This window comes from Xenopus laevis, chromosome 9_10L, assembly GCF_017654675.1.
Source record: "Xenopus laevis strain J_2021 chromosome 9_10L, Xenopus_laevis_v10.1, whole genome shotgun sequence".
Lineage (NCBI taxonomy): Eukaryota > Metazoa > Chordata > Amphibia > Anura > Pipidae > Xenopus > Xenopus laevis.
In genome coordinates, this window is record NC_054387.1 from 45,189,878 (window position 1) to 45,210,734 (window position 20,857).

At 44.9% G+C, this 20,857-nt stretch overlaps 1 protein-coding gene across 1 annotated transcript; it reads right to left on the reverse strand.

Annotated features, from left to right (window-relative positions):
• Positions 1–13,792: 13,792 nt before the first annotated feature.
• Positions 13,793–20,307, reverse strand: LOC121397921 (traf2 and NCK-interacting protein kinase-like). The gene is made up of 9 exons (XM_041576169.1): positions 20,159–20,307; positions 19,726–20,065; positions 19,510–19,600; positions 19,238–19,365; positions 18,678–18,732; positions 18,421–18,493; positions 16,106–16,278; positions 15,647–15,837; positions 13,793–14,753 (listed from the first exon to the last, which is right to left on the reverse strand). Exons 2-8 carry the CDS (start codon positions 19,915–19,917, stop codon positions 15,722–15,724), a joined length of 828 nt encoding a protein of 275 aa, XP_041432103.1. The 5' UTR covers positions 19,918–20,065; positions 20,159–20,307; the 3' UTR covers positions 13,793–14,753; positions 15,647–15,721.
• Positions 20,308–20,857: the final 550 nt, after the last annotated feature.

Below are 20,857 nucleotides of genomic sequence, written 5' to 3' on the forward strand. Positions count from 1 at the left end.
GGGGAGGGGAGGGAGGGAGCGCCTCCCTGGGCTGGGGCTGCACATGGTAGGACCGCCCTGCCCAGTCCCGTGCCCACAAACTAGTGCCACCCTGCTGCATCCCATGAGCCTGCCCTGTCTAATTCTACACTGTTATGTCCTCCTCTCTATGTGTATCTATAGAAACCGCTGCCCACTACTCCCTCTCCACTGTATGATGCTTTATTATCAACCAAGACACTACTGAAACTTGATTGGTTAAAAAAAATGATTCTTCATTAGCTATTGGCTGAAAGAAATTGGAACCAGGTAAATAATAATAATAATAATAATAATGGTAATAAAACAAAAAAAAAACAAGGAAAGTAAAAAATGAAAAACTGTTATTATCTGTTCCAAAATTCATTTTAAATCAATTCCTTCCTATTGATTTCATCAAGTATGCTCTTGCTTGAGTTATTAAGTACAGGTGCTTTATTTCAAAATTCAACCTATTAAAAGGGGTTGTTCACTTTTGAGATAACTTTTAGAATGATGTAGACAGAGAGTGATATTCTGAGACCCTTTGCAATTGGTTTGCATTTTTTATTATGTGTGGTTTTTGAGTTATTTAGCTTTTTATTCAGTAGCTCTTCAATTTGCATCTTAACCAATCTGGTAACTAGGGTCCAAATTACTCTAGCAACCATGCATTGAGTTGAGACTGGGATATGAATAGGAGAGTTCCTGAATAGTGATAGTCGAATAAACTCACCTGGCACGAATTTCCGCGTTTCGCCAGCGGTGAATAAATTCACAAATCTCCTGAGAAAATTTGCCGGTGAAAATTCCGGCGGTGGCAATTTCCGATTGTCACAGTTTTTCATGAAAACATTCGAATTGCTAGATTTTTTTGTGAAAATGTTTGAAATGCTCAATTTTACTGAAGACATTGAAATTCGGGATGCACCGAATCCACTATTTTGGATTCGGCCGAACCCCCGAATCCTTCACGAAGGATTCGGCCGAATACCGAACCGAATCTGAATCCTTATTTGCATATGCAAATTAGGGGTGGGAAATGGAAAACATTTTTTACTTCCTTGTTTTGTGACAAAAAGTCACATGATTTCCCTCTCCGTCCCTAATTTGCAAATGCAAATTAGGATTCAGTTCGGCCAGACAGAAGGATTCGGCCGAATCTGAATCCTGCTGAAAAAGGCCGAATCCTGGATTCGGTGCATCCCTAATTCAAATTGCTTGATTTTTAAGTGAAAAAGTTAGAATTGCTTGATTTTTAAGTGAAAACGTTCGAATTTTTTCGTTAAACTGTTTGCATTTCACAATTTTTTCGTGAAAACGTTCGAATATTGCGTTTTTTTCATGAACTTTCCGTTTTCACAATTTTTGCCAGTTTTTCGTCGTTTCACAAATTTTGCGGGAAATTCGTGAATTTTTTCCACCGAAGCCAAACTGGAGAAATTCGCCCATCACTAGGCCTAAATAGAAGGAGCAGTAATAAAAAGTAGCAATAACAATACATTTGTAGCCTTACAGAGCATTTGTTTGTTATACGGGAGTCAGCGACGCCCATTTGAGTCAGAGGAAAAAGTCAAATAACTAGAAAACTATAAAAAAAATAATGAAACCCATTTGAAAAGTTGCTTAGAATTGGCCATTCATAACATAATAAAAGTTCCTTAAAGGTGAACCACCCCTTTAACTAGAGTACATTAAACTTTTTAGTTTATTAAAGGGGTTGTTAATCTTTAAATTAATTTTTAGTATATTGTAATTGGTTTTCATTTTTTATTATTTGTGGTTTTTGAGTTATTTAGCTTTTTATTCAGCAGCTCTCCAGTTTGCATATCAGCCATCTGGTTGCTAAGTTCCAAATTAGAACATTTGAGTGAAGGAAGAGACCATCCAATAGTAAAGCAGTAGCCAAAGTTATTTTATAAGATTCAAAAAGTCTTTAGTAGGACATATGTAAGCCTAGCGCGTTTCGTGCCTGATGTGGGCACTTACTCATAATTTGCTATGGGGCCAAGTAATATCTAGTTACAACACTGCTCTCACTGTGGCTGGCATGAAATGCAGGCAAGGAATCACGTTTTTTATTAAAACATTACAGATTTTAAAAATAAATGTATATTAGAAAAATGTTCCGAGAACCTGGGACCATTAAAGGTACAGTTACAGCAAAAAATTAAAATGTTTTTAAGGAATGACAATATAAAGTAATGTTGCTCTGCACTAATAAAACTGGTGTATTTGCATCAGAAACACAACTATAGTTTATATAAATAACTGCCATTGCTTTATAATGTGTGTCACGTATATGCCTAGGTTGCCATCAGAAATCTCGGGGCCCCGTACAACAAAATGATCAGCCTCACCCCTAGGAGCCTAGTGGTTAAAAACCAAAACACACATTGGTGATCAGGGGTCCTTAAAGGAACAGTAAACTCATAAAATGAAAGTGGTTTAAAGTAATACAAATATAATCCAGTGTTTCCCTGCACTGGTAAAAATACTGTGTTTGTTTCAGAAACACTACTATTGTTTATAGAAAAAAGCTGCTGTGTAGCAATGGGGGCATCCATTCAAAGGAGAAAAGACTCAGGTTACACAGCAGATAGCAGATAAGCTCTGTAGAACATAATGGTGTTATCTGTTATCCACTATTTAACCTGTGCCATATAGCCTTTTTCAATTTCCGCCATTGCTACACAGCAGCTTGTTTATATGAACTATAGTAGTGTTTCTGAAGCAAACAGATCAGTTTTTCTGGTGCAGGGCAACAGTGCATGATATTTTCATTACTTAAAAAAACACTTTAAAGGGATACTGTCATGGGAAAACATGTTTTTTTCAAAACGCATCAGTTAATAGTGCTGCTCCAGCAGAATTCTGCACTGAAATCCATTTCTCAAAAGAGCAAACAGATTTTTTTTACATTCAATTTTGAAATCTGACATGGGGCTAGACATATTGTCAGTTTCCCAGCTGCCCCCAGTCATGTGACTTGTGCTCTGATAAACTTCAGTCTCTCTTTACTGCTATACTGCAAGTGGGCGTTATATCACCCCCATCCCAGCAACCCAACAAAAGAACAATGGGAAGGTAACCAGATAGCATGTCCCTAACACAAGATAACAGCTCCCTGATATATTTAAGAACAACACTCAAGAGTAAAAGCCAAGTCCCACTGAGACTGATTCAGTTACATATTTTTTTTGGTGTTACTGTTCTTTAAAGGAACAGTAACAGGAAAAAATGAAGGTATTTTAAATGAATGACAATATAATATCCTGTCGTGCTGCAATATTAAAACTGACATGTTCAGGCCCGGGGGTGACAGAATTTTAGGGGGGCAGCATGCCCAGCTACGCCCGCATTGGTTAGGAAGCACTGGGGATCAGAGCCGGGCCACACTGGCCAGGCGCCCTAGGCGACCTGGGCAGCTGGAGCGCCGGGTGAGCGTGCGCATGCGCAAAAGCGACAATCAGCATGCGCACACGCGCAGAAGCGCCAATCAATGTGCGCACATGCGCAGAAGCCCCAATCATCAAACGGGAAGTGAGGGGACCGGACAGGGGGTAGGCGACAGAGCAGTTACGTGCCTGGCGCCCCCTCAGCTTTGCCCCTAGGCACGTGCCTACTCTGCCTACCCCTAGTTCCGGCCCTGCTGGGGATTGTCAGGAGATACAGTAGTTTTCAAAGTTTCCTGTGCACCGATCCCCAGTACCAGTGCCGGGCCAAGTCGGCCAGGCGCCCCAGGCAACCTGGCCGCATGCGCCGATGGCGCGCGATTGCGCATGCGCCATTGATGCTACTGCGCCGATGACACGCGAACGTGCCCAGAGGACATGCGAATGCGCAGAGGACGCGCACACTTGCAAGCGGAGAAAAACTTCTGCCACAGCTTCTGGAACTAGGGGTAGGCGTCGGAAGAGGTAAGTGCCTTGCGCCCCTCCACCTTTGCGCCCTAGGCACGTGACTCTTCTGCCTACCCCTAGTTCCGGCCCTGCCCAGTACTCTGAACCCTAAATTTTGCATGGGTGCACAAAGTAAGGGAAGGGTGATTGGGGCTATGAACAGCAGTGGGCCTAGGTGCACCTGCTATGTAAATCTGGCCCTGGGTTTTGCTTCAGAAACTCTACTATAATTTATATAAACAAGCTGCTGTGTAGCCATGGGGCAGCCATTCAAAGCTGAAAAAGGAGAAAGGGCACAGGATAAACAGTAGATAACAGATAATCTCAGAGGAATCCCATGGTATACTACAGAGCTTATCTGTTATCCACTGTGTATCCTGTGATCTGCTCTGGGTTTCGTCTGATAATCCAAAAAATTTTTGGTTTTTGAAGCGATAACCTGAAAAAAAATCTGGCGATTCTGACGGCAAATTCCAAAAATTTCATACGGATCAAGTTTGCACTCGATTTTATCACATTTTTTTCTTGACCTGACTTTTTCGAGTTATTTAATTGATAAATAAGTTAAAATCAAGGATGGGAGTTTGGTCAAGCCTGGTTTAATAAAAAGATGAGATCAATTAGAGTTTTAGTAAATAAATCCAATATTTCAAATGATAATAACACCAGAGTATTCCCCATTAATTCTCATATTTAAAATTCTAAGTTACATTTTTAAGATACATTAATAAAACTGTTTCCCTGTTATTTTGGAAACACTCACGGGCAGTGCAAGTAAAGTTGTCCTTTTGGTATCAGTCAGTCCTCAAAACTGTATTTGTGCCATTAGTCAGGAAAAATTGAGCTCAATAAAGTACATTCAAGATAGTTCTATTAAAGGGTATGGATTTCTTTGTACTGTAAAACAATACTGACATCTGCTGGATGAAACAAAATGTTTTGATAAACTGAAAATAACACAGTGGGGGGGCATTTATTATTCCCCTAGACAGAAATTCAGGAGCACTAAAGGACACAGGAGGTACTGGAAAGCAGAAACTCCTATACAGATTTGGATCCTTAGGCAACACTTGTGATGGGTTGCGGTTGCCATGTAAACAATCCTACGAACAATGCGAGTGCATTAAAAACTACAATATGGGTTTGTTTAAGGATTTATTATGGCAATAAACCTTTTGTGAAAGCTCTAGGGGCCCATCACAGATAACATTTCTGGTGGATGCCATTTCATCCGTTAGCCTTCTCATTGCCAGGCAACTCGTTTTAGGAGCAGGAGGGGAACTGAAACCAAGTGCAAGGCTATGGTGCACCCCTTTCTCTTCTTAGTATGGCAGAAAGCACAATAATTACCTGTAACCTTGGGTCCAAATTGCCTCACCCTCTAGACTTCTGGAACCTATTGCTACTGTACTATAATAATAACTGATACCCTCTTAGTTTTAATGAAACTGCTCTGTAAACCAAAGAGTATTAGTAGTACAGTCAGAGTGCCCCGTGGCAGTGTCAAGGATTAGGTAGGGGGCGCTGTAGAGACTGAAGGGAAAGGGCGAGTCCTTGAGGCAGGAGCTGTATGTGCCTAGGGAACACTAGAAGGGAAAGCAGGAACAGGTTGATGAGGGCGAAGAGTCAGTCTGGATCAGGTGCAGAACAGGACGGAGAGGGCGAAGATCAGGAGTGGACTAGGCAGGAAGAAGAGGGCGACGACTCAACAGGAACAGACTGGACGGGGCAGGAGTGGAACAGCTTGGATGGGACAGGACGGTGCGGGCGTAGATCAACCTGGGGGATAGAGTGCAGAGGGAGACAGGAGCGGATAGCAAGACAGTAGCAGAAGGAGACTGGAGCGGATAGCAAGACAGGACTGGAGCAAGATAGTAAGAGAGGACTGGAGCAAGATAGTAAGAGAGGACTGGAGCAAGAGAGGGCTGGAGCAAGATAGCAAGAGAGGGAGACTGGAGCAAGATAGCAAGAGAGGACTGGAGCAAGATAGCAAGAGAGGACTGGAGCAAGAGAGGGCTGGAGCAAGATAGCAAGAGAGGGAGACTGGAGCAAGATAGCAAGAGAGGGAGACTGGAGCAAAATAGCAAGAGAGGGAGACTGGAGCAGAATAGCAAGAGAAGGGGTACAAGGTAGGGTCGGATCAAGGTCAAGGCTGGGAAGGTACAAGATAAGATAAAGCAAGACAAGGACAGGCAGACAAGACAAGGCAAGGCAAGGCAAGGCAAGGCAAGGCGGAATAACAAGGGAAAAGGGGCAAGAGCTAGAACTACCTAGTTAGGGGCGCTGCCGCAGTACTAGGAACACCATACAATGCTCTGGCAAGGAGTGGTCTGAGTGCTGCCCTTAAATAGGAAGGAGTCAGCCCTGATTGGCTGATTAAGATAGGCAGCAGCTGAGCTGGGGCTGGAGAGGCCAATCAGGCGGCAGCTGGGCTGGGACTGCAGAGGCCAGGTTACACACAGTGAGCAACCCTACAGGCTGCTCACCTGGCCAAATGGTTAGGGTATCGAGCCAGAAACCCAAAGGTCCCCGGCTCAACTCCCAGCAATACCTGACAGTATCCCCCCCCTCACAAGGCGACTCCCAGGAGCCACAGTGACCAACATTTTCGTGCACCTGGGGAACTGGCAATGCTATGGGCAGAACTAACCACATGGGTGCCCAACTAGAAGGTAATGCTATTGTATTAGCCACCCTGGAACTTGGCAGAGCCACCCTGGCGGGTGCCCTGATGCTCGGCAGAGCCACCCTGGCGGGTGCCCTGGGACTTGGAAGAGCCACCCTGGCGGGTGCTCTGGGACTCGGAAGAGCCACCCTGGCGGGTGCCCTGGGACTCGGAAGAGCCACCCTGGCGGGTGCTCTGGGACTCGGAAGAGCCACCCTGGCGGGTGCCCTGGGACTCGGAAGAGCCACCCTGGCGGGTGCTCTGGGACTCGGAAGAGCCACCCTGGCGGGTGCTCTGGGACTCGGAAGAGCCACCCTGGCGGGTGCTCTGGGACTCGGAAGAGCCACCCTGGCGGGTGCTCTGGGACTCGGAAGAGCCACCCTGGCGGGTGCTCTGGGACTCGGAAGAGCCACCCTGGCGGGTGCTCTGGGACTCGGAAGAGCCACCCTGGCGGGTGCTCTGGGACTCGGAAGAGCCACCCTGGCGGGTGCTCTGAAACTCGGTAGAGCCACCCTGGCGGGTGCTCTGGGACTCGGAAGAGCCACCCTGGCGGGTGCTCTGATACTTGGTAGAGCCACCCTCACGGGTGCTCTGATACTTGGTAGAGCCACCCTCACGGGTGCTCTGATACTTGGTAGAGCCACCCTGGCGGGTGCTCTGGGTCCTGGAAGAGCCACCCTCACAGGTGCTCTGATACTTGGTAGAGCCACCCTGGTGGGTGCTCTGGGACTCGGAAGAGCCACCCTGGCGGGTGCTCTGGGACTCAGAAGAGCCACCCTGGCGGGTGCCCAGGTGTTTGGCAGAGCCACCCATGCGGGTGCCCTGGGACTTGGCAACAGTATAGGCAACTCCACCCTCGCGGGTGCCCTCCACATGAGTGCCTGGGTTTTGAACATTATTTTATGAGTTGGTACAGTCACTGTGTTAAGACACGGCAGAAGTCCCCCTTCTCGGGGCACAGGACAAGGCAGAAGCCCCCCTTCTCGGGGCACAGGACAAGGCAGAAGCCCCCCTTCTCGGGGCACAGGACAAGGCAGAAGCCCCCCTTCTCGGGGCACAGGACAAGGCAGAAGCCCCCCTTCCGGGGGCACAGGATCAGGCAGAAGCCCCACTTCCGGGGGCACAGGATCAGGCAGAAGCCCCACTTCCGGGGGCACAGGATCAGGCAGAAGCCCCACTTCCGGGGGCACAGGATCAGGCAGAAGCCCCACTTCCGGGGGCACAGGATCAGGCAGAAGCCCCACTTCTGGGGGCACAGGACAAGGCATGGGTACAGGAGGCAGCTGCTGGGGTGCCAGCACAAGTGCAGGAGGCAGCCAGTGGGGAGCCAGTCGCCGGGGAAACCTAGCTGAAGCCATGGGCAGCGGAGGCTGCTGGGGAACTGGCTCTGGAGCTGAAGGCAATGGCGGTTGCAGGGAAGGCCCCACTGGAACTGTAGGCAGCCGATGCTGCTGGGTAGGCCCCTCAGGAGCTGTGGCCAGCCGATGCTGCTGGGTAGGCCCCTCTGGAGCTGTGGCCAGCCGATGCTGCTGGGTAGGCCCCTCTGGAGCTGTGGCCAGCCGATGCTGCTGGGTAGGCCCCTCTGGAGCTGTGGCCAGCCGATGCTGCTGGGTAGGCCCCTCTGGAGCTGTGGCCAGCCGATGCTGCTGGGTAGGCCCCTCTGGAGCTGTGGCCAGCCGATGCTGCTGGGTAGGCCCCTCTGGAGCTGTGGCCAGCCGATGCTGCTGGGTAGGCCCCTCTGGAGCTGTGGCCAGCCGATGCTGCTGGGTAGGCCCCTCTGGAGCTGTGGCCAGCCGATGCTGCTGGGTAGGCCCCTCTGGAGCTGTGGCCAGCCGATGCTGCTGGGTAGGCCCCTCTGGAGCTGTGGCCAGCCGATGCTGCTGGGTAGGCCCCTCTGGAGCTGTGGCCAGCCAATGCTGCTGGGTAGGCCCGGGAACTGAAGCAGACTGCGGAGGGATAGCCGGCCCGGGAACTGGAGCAGACTGCGGAGGGATAGCCGGCCCTGGAACTGGAGCAGACTGCGGAGGGATAGCCGGCCCTGGAACTGGAGCAGACTGCGGAGGGATAGCCGGCCCTGGAACTGGAGCAGACTGCGGAGGGATAGCCGGCCCAGGAACTGGAGCAGACTGCGGAGGGATAGCCGGCCCAGGAACTGGAGCAGACTGCGGAGGGATAGCCGGCCCAGGAACTGGAGCAGACTGCGGAGGGATAGCCGGCCCAGGAACTGGAGCAGACTGCGGAGGGATAGCCGGCCCTGGAACTGGAGCAGACTGTGGAGGGATAGCCGGCCTGGGAACTGAGGCAAATTTATCCAGGAATGCCAACAGAAACTGAGCAGTATCGTAGATTATAGGGGATTTACTGCACAGTAAGTTCTCGGCCCAGGAACGAGCTTCACCTTCTAGCAGGAAGAAAATGATTTCCGAAACTTGCTCGACTGGAGGAGCACTTAGAAAGTGTTTTTTCTCTGAAAGGAGCAGGACTTCCTCTAGAAAGATAGGAATTTTACTTGGGGAACCATCACAGTATCTGCGGGTCAAAATAGAATATTCAGTCTTTTTGGGAATCAGGTCAGAAGGCACAGGAACAGCCCTTACAGACTCTTGTGGCCAGAGCATTCTGTCAAGGATTAGGTAGGGGGCGCTGTAGAGACTGAAGGGAAAGGGCGAGTCCTTGAGGCAGGAGCTGTATGTGCCTAGGGAACACTAGAAGGGAAAGCAGGAACAGGTTGATGAGGGCGAAGAGTCAGTCTGGATCAGGTGCAGAACAGGACGGAGAGGGCGAAGATCAGGAGTGGACTAGGCAGGAAGAAGAGGGCGACGACTCAACAGGAACAGACTGGACGGGGCAGGAGTGGAACAGCTTGGATGGGACAGGACGGTGCGGGCGTAGATCAACCTGGGGGATAGAGTGCAGAGGGAGACAGGAGCGGATAGCAAGACAGTAGCAGAAGGAGACTGGAGCGGATAGCAAGACAGGACTGGAGCAAGATAGTAAGAGAGGACTGGAGCAAGATAGTAAGAGAGGACTGGAGCAAGAGAGGGCTGGAGCAAGATAGCAAGAGAGGGAGACTGGAGCAAGATAGCAAGAGAGGGAGACTGGAGCAAGATAGCAAGAGAGGACTGGAGCAAGATAGCAAGAGAGGACTGGAGCAAGATAGCAAGAGAGGGAGACTGGAGCAAGATAGCAAGAGAGGGAGACTGGAGCAAGATAGCAAGAGAGGGAGACTGGAGCAGAATAGCAAGAGAGGGAGACTGGAGCAGAATAGCAAGAGAGGGAGACTGGAGCAGAATAGCAAGAGAGGGAGACTGGAGCAGAATAGCAAGAGAGGGAGACTGGAGCAGAATAGCAAGAGAGGGAGACTGGAGCAGAATAGCAAGAGAGGGAGACTGGAGCAGAATAGCAAGAGAAGGGGTACAAGGTAGGGTCGGATCAAGGTCAAGGCTGGGAAGGTACAAGATAAGATAAAGCAAGACAAGGACAGGCAGACAAGACAAGGCAAGGCAAGGCAAGGCGGAATAACAAGGGAAAAGGGGCAAGAGCTAGAACTACCTAGTTAGGGGCGCTGCCGCAGTACTAGGAACACCATACAATGCTCTGGCAAGGAGTGGTCTGAGTGCTGCCCTTAAATAGGAAGGAGTCAGCCCTGATTGGCTGATTAAGATAGGCAGCAGCTGAGCTGGGGCTGGAGAGGCCAATCAGGCGGCAGCTGGGCTGGGACTGCAGAGGCCAGGTTACACACAGTGAGCAACCCTACAGGCTGCTCACCTGGCCAAATGGTTAGGGTATCGAGCCAGAAACCCAAAGGTCCCCGGCTCAACTCCCAGCAATACCTGACAGGCAGTAGGGGATCTGGGAATTCATGATTTGAGGACCACAAAAGAAGTGGGGATTTTGGCAGGAACAAGCAGGTTGTGGGTCTAACAACACATATTAAGGACAGATTAGAATGGTCAAGCTTGCTCTTTAGATGAGGCATGTTTTAGAAAGTGGGACCTCATTCTACATAGTTGCCAGTGCCTACTGCTTGGGGGCCCTGCTATCTAAGCAGTAAAGGACCCCGGTGGCCCTGACTTCCATGCCTATAAAAACAAATATGCAGATAAATAGAGTTACCCTGTGTAGAACAACATATTCAGAATAAATGTATGAAAATAAAGCCTACAAACCCTTATTTTCATTAGCACTTGTCATAGACTCAACAATCAAAAGACCAACCCTGATCTGCAGACAAGAATACCATGGAATGACCTGTATAACAATCAATGTTGTATAATGACACTAAACAAATAAGCCTAGAGAAGCAGATACACGTGCAATATGTGAATATAAAGTCTGCATGTAGTGATGAATGAAATATAATTGCAGGTAAATACTGAAAGGGGTGAGGGGGGAGTCACAGTGCCTCTGAATTTCTGTGGGGAACGGGGGGAGTCACAGTGCCTCTGAATTTCTGTGGGGTATGGGGGTATGGCTTCTTAAATGAACCCCAAACATTTCTGGTGCATGCCATTTCATCCGTTAGCCTTCTCATTGCCAGGCAACTATTTTTAGGAGCAGGAGGGGAACTTAAACCAAGTGCAAGGCTATGGTGCACCCCATAGTAGCAATAACAATACATTTGTAGCCTTACAGAGCATTTGTTTTTTCAGTGACCCCTGTTTGACAACTAGAAAGAGTCAGAAGTAAAAGGCAAATATCTTAAAAACTATGAGAAAAAAATGTACCGTAGATGACCAATTGAAACGTTGTTTAGAATTGGCCATTCTATAACATGCTGAAAGTGGTCTTAAAGGTGAACCACTCCTTTAATCACTTCTGTTCAGGCTTCAAACTGTTCTAGCATTTTTATATTCAACTTTTCTATAAAGAGGAGAAAATTTAAAATCACTGGGTAGAGCCAAGTTATTGGTGGCCCCCAGTTGTTCCAATCACTGATCCCCTGTAGAGTCATTCCTCTTATATCCATTTGCACCAGACACAATGAACTGCCTCTAATAGAACATTTCTAGGTATTTATTCTGCACACGGATGTGAGTAAAAGGGGTTTATTGACTGACCGTTCTCTCTCTCGTTCATTTCTGCAGATTCTGGGCAGAAGTTGGATGAATATTTTGAAAAGCTGAAGAAATCCATCAACCACTACAAAAAGTTAGTGCAGAAGCCGCTACGGGCGTAAAGCTGCTCAGTTATATACAGATGAAAACCAGGCCCCCATGTTTATAATTCAGCGTAGAATTCATAATAATGTCATTAGTTTTCTGTTTTGTCCAAAAAAATAAATAAAAATAAACTATTTTGTATGATGTTTCTATGTGTGTCCATTTGTGGGATGTTTCATTATCAGATCCCAACCCCCGCCACATGTCCAACTGAATATAAAGATCTATACACTGTGTTTGGATTTGCTGCTGGCCAATGAACTGTACAAGAGCAGGGAGCTGATCAGTGGCTACTTCAGTCAAGGGTCCATTTCAAACCTGCCCAGGTACATATGGCTGAGTTTCAATCAGATAAGAATGGGGTTGGCATATCACCAGCCTAACCAGTAATATAGCAGCTGAGACTGGGACCAGTGTTACACATTTAACCAGCAATGTATTTGCTCATAAATTTATAATTCCCTGACGTACCAGCCCTGTCCTGTGCCTCCCCAATCCCTGCCTCCAGCTCAGCTTCTTTCCCTTCTTCCTATAATCCCGCGCTCCCATATCGACCATATTTTCTCCAGAACCACACCCTCATTGTCCCTTCCCTTTCTGTATAGCCAGATTTTTTTTTCCCAAGATGGTGAAACCCTTCCTAGATATTGATCAGGCAGGACCTTCTGAGAGCCCGTGTATGATAATGTCCCTGGCACAGCACAAGCCCAGTATAATGCTTTTTCAGAGCTGACTGGACTGTGCTGGCACCCAGCCTATATCAGTGCAATGGACTGTGAATACCTGTTGGTGGCGCCAACTCCCACGAGCAGCGTCTCCCATTTCCCCTACTCATGTATGTCACTGGGCATGGGTATTCTACTACTTCATTCTGAAACATGGGGGCAACACCATGCAGCAGGGAGGCAGCAAGATCAACATGTGATTCCTTAAAGGCCTGGGCCCAACAGAACTGAAAAGTTTGATACAGCTGTACCCTGCAATTACATAAACTTAACCCTTGCTCTGTCTACCCCCCACCCCACCATGTTTCTTAAAGGGCAAGTAAATCCAGGACTAAACATAAACTGCATGGATTAATATCAGGGCAGGGGGGCTGCTGTACTGCCTCTCAGCCATGTCATTGGTAAAGTTACATCCCCCCACTTCAGCAGAACAAACCTTTCTGGTGACTCTGGACAGACCCTCATCTTCCCATTTTCCCAAAGGGAGTGATATGTGCAGTGAACCTCTGGGGAGCAGGGTACTACAGTAAAATATTCACTATGAATCAAAATGTCGAGTAAATTATGTACATCTTACTTTGGCCCAGGGCTTCTTGAATTTCCAGTGCCCATTAATATCCCTTCCTCTGCCCAAATAATACCAAAGGCAACTTTATCATGGGACAAACGTTTTCTAGTGATAGTGGCATGTTTATTGGTCAGCTCTATCTAGACCCAATGAGTCAGTTTCTCCTTGGCCCAAAGGATACTAATGGCAGTGACATGTATATACAAGTCCCTGCTAGGCCCAAAATAACATATTAATAAGTCAGCACCTTCTGAACCCAGTCCCATAATGTACTAATCCCAGTGATATGTTTATATTCACTGCATATCATTTGTATGTGATTGATTGACCAAACCTCTGACATCAGTGCAGATCAGTAGGACTGGGTACAGACATGGTTATCCCCTTCTTATATTTCTTTATCCTTAGCATCTCCTTTCACCAATTTCTCCCACCCTTGCCTCTTGATTCCACCTTCACTTTTCAGTGACCCTTTTCCCTTGCACTAGAGGTCTCCCTCCACTATAATGTTACCTGGCAATACTATAGAACTATTATAAATGCAAGAACACCAATGAAATGTGTATTAACATATTTATTTATAAATTGGATGTTATATTTATGTATTTTAGATTAATTCATACTAATTTAAGTTGGGAAGGACTCACATCCATTAGGTTCAAGTTTTAGTGTAAAAGGGATCTTCCTATTTAGTAGTTGATCCAGAGGAAGGCAAAAACCCCATCTGAAGCCAGAGCCAATTTGCCTCAGAGGGGGAAAAATTCCTTCCTGACTCCCAAAGGGCAATCGGACAAGTCCCTGGATCAACTTGTACTATGAGTTTATGTCAGTATCACTACTAAGAGTTTATGTCAGGGTTTAGAGTAGGAGATGTGACTGGTTGTTGAGTGGAAGCCTTGAAAGGATAGAATTTAGAAAGGAAAGAATTTGAACAGGAGAAAGCACTGAGGAATTCGTGTTAGGAGATTGCAGGGGGAGGGAGGCAAAAGAAAAAGTGGAGAAGAGAAGCCTCTGTGTAGGGGGCAGCATTTTAGTGTGTGCTGTGTGGTGTGACTAAATGTCTTGGTATTGGTGGAATGGAAGAACCAATGGAGGTGCAGGAAGAAGGGCAAGGATTAAAAGATATTTTCAAGAGGAGAAACTCTTGATGATATGTAAATAATATAATAATAATATAATAATAATATAATAATAATATAATAATATAATATAATAATGATATAATATAATAATAATAAGATATTGGTGGAATAGCACAAGTACAGGGCTTGCGGGTAGAGGTAAAATATGGGATAAGGGCTGGTGGTGGAGCTAAAGTTAAATGAAAAGTCCTTGGGTGGAGATGTGGTAATTGGATACTAATGAAAACTAAGGTCCTAATAGTGGAGCTATGGTGTTTGAAAATGTGAATGCTGCTAGTGCTGTAGAGGTGACTATGAATGTTGGAGCTATGGTTTTGTGAAATGTAGATGCTTAAGGCAAGATGTTGGAGTTGTAGTATAGGAAGATGGATGGAACTGTGGCAGTTGGAAAGTGAGGGGGAGATGTGTGTGGGTGGAGGGATGTAAACTGGAGCAAAGACACCACTGGTGGAGATGTGGTAGTCTGAAAAGAATATAATCATGGAGCTACAGAAGGAGATAAAGCCCCTGTTGGTGTAGTTGTAGGTGCACTTTCTGAACTGCATCAGCTTGAAAGGAGATGTTGCTGGTGGAGCTGCAGACACCACTGGATCTGTATGAGAAAAAAATATCAGTCAGTAATAGATCATCATTAATTCTCATTCAGAGGCATTGCATTTATGCACAAGCCTTATTCATTAGGGGTTCCAACATGTTAAGGAGTTTTTCTCCCAGGCTGATGGTCCTTTTAAAAATAAATGCACTGGCTGTGGGAATAGGAAATAATGCCTGAGCCTTCTCAATCGCATTCTACCCTATTGTGTTATTGTGCGGCTGCTGCAGTGAGGATAACGTCCATCAGCACAGAAAACCTTGATTCAGCCCCTACTGCCTGGTGTGTTTATTTGCTTTACACATGGGGAGGATTGTGACCAAGTGTCAGGGCCCGAAGGCGCAGTTTGGATTGCGGACCAAGGAGGAAGCAACTAGGCAAACACAGTTCGTGGTACAAAGGGTTTAGGCAGAAGAATCGTCAGTTCAGGCAAAGGTCGGTCCAGGCAGCAAGATAACGTGGTCGATATTCCAGGCAGAGGTCGGTCCAGGCAGCAAGATATCAAAGTCGAGGTTTTAGGCAAAGGTCAAAGATCAAGGAATCAATAATAGTAAGCACCCAGGAACTCAGGATAGAAGAACCTATACTCGGGCACTGAGAGAACCTTCTTGCGACTTTAAATAGGTGGATTTTCGCGCCAAAACGCGCTAGATGATGTCACAGGACGTTTTTTGGACGCCAGCGTCTAAAGGATGCACCAGCGTAAATAAGCTGCGCGAAAACCCCACCAAGAAATGTAAACTTGAGCATCTTCTAGCCGAAACCCACCTCTTGTGCACAGTGAGGATTCGGGTCCTTCCAATGTAGCCACTAGGCAGCAGGGGATCAAATTGCTATTTGTCTACCAGCTGAGAACCATTGTACAGGGATACTGAATGGAGATGGGACCTTACCCTGTGGATGTTTCTTTTTCCTCGGCTGTGATTCAGGAAACTCATTCTGGGCTGTTGATGTTAATGGCCACAAGATCAATTACAGGAGAAGCCCTCCAGGGCCATTTGCAGAGCTGCTTCTTGTTCTGCCGATGTCTGTGTGCAGAAGACACAAGCACGCCGCAGCTTCAGGGTCCAGAGAGCCTTCAGTCCTGTATAGGGAAAAATCATATTTGTGATTCATGAATTCTAATTAGAGCTTGTATATGATTCATAAACAAAAAAATAAAGACTGAAGATGAAATGCAAATTATCTTAGAACGCCATTGTCACCATTATACTAAAATATAATATTAAGCTAAAGTACCCCTTAAAACATGTTTATTATTCTCAGCACCATTATAATAAAACCAACTCTTGCAGCTGTTGAGTTACACTGTGTGATGGTGCAGTCGTATCAGATATAATGGATTCCCTCACCTTTCTTGGCCGGCCGGTTCAGCAGAGTCCGGAGATGTTCTTCAATCTCAGCCCTGATCTTCTTAGGTGGCAGTTGGGTGATGAATGGGTGCTGCAGGAGTTCCTCAGCACTCCCTCTCTCCGAAGGATCCTTCTTCAGACAGGACTCCAAGAAGGACACAAAACGTTGTGACCTGGAAAAAAAGAGATTTTAGCTTTAGCTAGCAAAAAAAATCCCCAGATCATTATTTCCAGATTCCAGAAGCTTTTACCCAGTAACCATTAGCTATACTCCAGAATATACATATATTTTGCAGTATATCTATCTATCTATCTCTCTGTCTATCTATCATATATCATCTATCTATCATCTATCTATCCCTCTCTCTCTCTCTCTCTCTCTCTCACTCTCTCTCTCTCTATCTATCCCTCTATTTATCTATCTGTATATCCCTTATATCTATCTATCTTCTATCTATCTACAGTATATCTATCCCTCTATCTATCTATTGTCTATTTATCATCTATCTATCTATCTATCTGTCATCTATCCCTCTATTTATCTGTCTGTCCCTCAATCTATCCTCTATTTATCTACCTAACTATCTACTATATATATATATATATATATATATATATATATATATATATATATATATATATATCCCTCTAGCTATCATCTATCTGTCCCTCTATTTATCTATCTGTTTATCCTATCTATCTGTCTGTCTGTCTATCTATCTATATATGATCCCTCTATATATCATCTATGTATCTGTCCCTCTAAGTATCTGTCTATCCAATCTTTATATCTGTCTATCTATCTATCTATCTATCTATCTATCTATCTATCTATCTATCTGTCATCTATCCCTCTATTTATCTGTCTGTCCCTCAATCTATCCTCTATTTATCTACCTAACTATCTACTATATATATATATATATATATATATATATATATATATATATATATATATATATCCCTCTAGCTATCATCTATCTGTCCCTCTATTTATCTATCTGTATATCCTATCTATCTGTCTGTCTGTCTATCTATCTATATATGATCCCTCTATATATCATCTATGTATCTGTCCCTCTAAGTATCTGTCTATCCAATCTTTATATCTGTCTATCTATCTATCTATCTATCTATCTATCCCTCTATCTATCATCTATCTGTCCCTCTATTTACCTAACTCTCTTTCTATCTATCTATCTATCTATCTATCTATCTATCTATCTATCTATCTATCTATCTATCTATCCCTCTATCTATCTATCTGTCCCTCTATTTGTCTATCTATCTATCTATCTATCAATCTATCTCTGTATCTATCAATATATTAAACTATCTATCTATCCCTCAATCTATCATCTATCCCTCTATTTATCTATCTATTTTGATTTGATCTCTATAGGGAGAAGTGAGACCCATAGTATTATAGCATTACACATTATAGAAATCTTCTCCCAAAGTGTTGTCCTACTGACTATGCCTTACCTTGTGCACTTTTTCATCTCCAATTTGTACTTGTATGTTAGCCTCCCATCCACTTAGACTGTAAGCTCTACGGGGCAGGGAACTCCTTCCCACTATGTCTCTTACCACAAAGCACTTAAGCTCTTTGTCCTATGATTCTGTATATATTTATTATGTGATTTGTCTCCCCATGTATACTTTTATATATATTGTACTTTTATGCACTGTACATCGCTGCGGCTCCTTAACAGCACTTTACAAATAAAGTTATACATACATGCATACAAGTGTTCCCCAACCTAAGATTCCCCACCACTATCCCAAACTGGTCAACAAGGGTATAACAAAGGATATCAGTGGCAAATCTAGATGTCTATAAGGCTATGAGGGACAAGGTAAGGTCCTGTGATTTTCCCACACCCTCTCCTGACTGCACCATAGTGCACATGGCCTGTAATCTCACAGTAGTGGGGCCCATAGTTATACTGTCATGCCCTGAGACATAGACAGTGATTATATACATAAAATATATCATATCTGTTCCGCATCCACCTATATTTCCCTGAAAACACACATATATCCCTGCCTGCATCTCATGGGCCACATTTAAAGTCTGCAGTAGAAAAACCTCTATTTATATTTAGGAGGTATTTAAACAAAATACACATCTGATACTGAAATCTCCCCATTATCCCAAATTTGTACAGACAAGGTTACATTGTGAGGGCAGACTGTGGATATGTCGATATAGTAGTTGCCAAATGTCCCAAGTGTTAATAAGAAAATGTGGGGAGTTCCATGTCTGCAGGCACAGGTACAATGTACAGCGACATGAGCTGGGACTGACTCACCATCTGTTTGATTGAAGCTTCGGTGGTTGGGCTTCTCTTATAATGTGCTCCACGGGGTATTGATCTGCATATGCTAAAAGTTGAAAACATATATATCAGGCCCATCAAACATGTTTAGAAGTTATTTATTTAATCTACAGAAAAAGTAATTTTTTGCTGGAAATAGCAAATCACCCCAAATTCCTCCCATTCTGATATAGAACCTCTGCTGCTCAATGTATAAAATAAAGTAGCCACAATTGTTGTGATTCACTTACGTGCTTTTCCCTCGGCCATTTCGATGGCGGTTATCCCCAGCGACCAGATGTCACACTGCAAAAGAAACACAACAGAGCATTAGAAGGAGAGAATTAGGTTAGTGGGTGTTTAATAAAATCTAAGTAAAAAGGCTACACATATACAATTCTCTTTTAGAGACATATACATATATTATCATGGGTGCAAAAGTACACGCCATTCTCCTTGGCTCAATTATGGTCAAAACAGAATGGAATCCAACTTCCAAAATAGCCCAATGAACACCCTAATAAATGAACACATCATGGTATATGTAAAAGTGAAAAAATGCTTTATTATATATAAACGTGTATACAGCAATACATCTCCATTACAAACAATAGCAGTTACAGTACATAACACCAGTGTCACAATGCAAATGAGCAAATATATTAAAGCAGACACATTGTGCAAAAAGTTAATAAACCCAACGTTTCGGAATAACTCCTTTCTCTTCATGAGAAAATGACTGCTTCTAAGTCCCATTAACACTGATAAGTAAATGCTCCGTGTTGTTACAAGTATTATAAGTACAACATACTTTGGTGTCGTACGCCAGGCGCTGGCCCTTCTGCCTTATGGCCTCGGGTGCCATCCAATGTGCAGTCCCGTCTGCTTCGTGGCACAATCCAGTCTGCGGGTCCAGGTCCCAGCTGTTTCCAAAGTCGACTGAAATGACAGATAGACTCTATTAATGCAAAATAACTTGTTTAACCACAATAAGTTAGAAACCTGAATTATGAAACCCCCTCACTCCATATTCGCAGAAGCTCCCCACCATCCATTACTCTTATAAGTGTAAGTTTTACTCACTGATCTTCACTTTGGCCGTCTCTGTGAGCATGATGTTCAGGCTCTTGATGTCTCTATGAACGGCCCGGTTCTTGTGGATGTGGTGCAGCCCCTGGGGAGATTGAGATGTAGGTTATAAGACTATCACAGACATAAGACTAAACATTTCCAACAAAGAGATTGTACATATAATTTATGCAATTAAAGAAGAGTCCTTAAGGGGTAATATGGCCTTACCTTTAAAACCTCCTTGCAGACATAGCCAATCCAGGTCTCCTTCAGGGATTGGCCATTGGTCTTGTGGATGAGATTGAAGAGAGAGCCTCCACCACAGAACTCGAGAACAACCTGCAATATACAGAAATTATTTAAGGTCATGTATTCTATCACTACCAGTGGAGATTGCTTTGGCACAAGAGGAATGAACATGATACAGTAAATAATGTCTTACTTCCAAGAGCTCCGATGAGCACTCTGTGAGTGGAGCCCTGTAGTAGGCTCCATAGTAAGAGGCGATGTTCTTGTGGCCTCCGAACTGCTGGAGAAACTTCAGCTCCCTGCAGACTGACTCTTCATCCTGGAATGGAATAATAGAAATCCCTTTAGCTCACATAGGCAACTACACAAATAGGATAGATATATAATTATTGGAATTATAAAGATACAGTACTCGGCTGATGTTGGCGATCTTCACCGCTACCACGCCTTTACGATGGTGTCGTCCCTGTAATACAGACAGAAAGGTTAACTTATATACAAGTAGGAAAGAGAGAGTCTAATGCAGCCCCCAAACCAGAAGCTTGATATGTCTGCCTAAATCATTGTGTGATTGTGTGTGGTGATCACAATCTTGTTCAGTTCCCCTACTCTCTAGGAATTGGTTGGTCCCTTACCTTGTAGACGTCTCCGGTGCCACCCACTCCAAGAAGCAAATCCTTGGTCAGCCGACCATCAGGAGGCTGGAAAATAAAATAGAAAAAAGAAGGATTTTATTGATAACATAATATTCCCCAAGGTACAAAACATGTCTCACTCCCGGCAGTAGCAGCGAGTGTTTTACCCTCCTTTCTACTCACCTTATAAATCTCGGAGAGGGATCTGGACTCTGCCTGTGGCTGAAGGAGAAGAGAAAGATTCTATTACATTCTATACTTTATCTGTATCTGTTCTCTATACAGCAAAACCCTTAATTCAGATGAAACAGTAGCAGTTGCCTTACCTTCCTCCAGGGGGCGCAGAAAGGCATTGCGCCAAGTTTTTTAGCTCTTAAAAGAGCTGTTGGGTTATAAAGAGATATCAGCTGACGTCAAAGGAAGATGTTTTTCCAAACGCCAAAAATCAGATGGAATATCACTGAATATCTCTATAA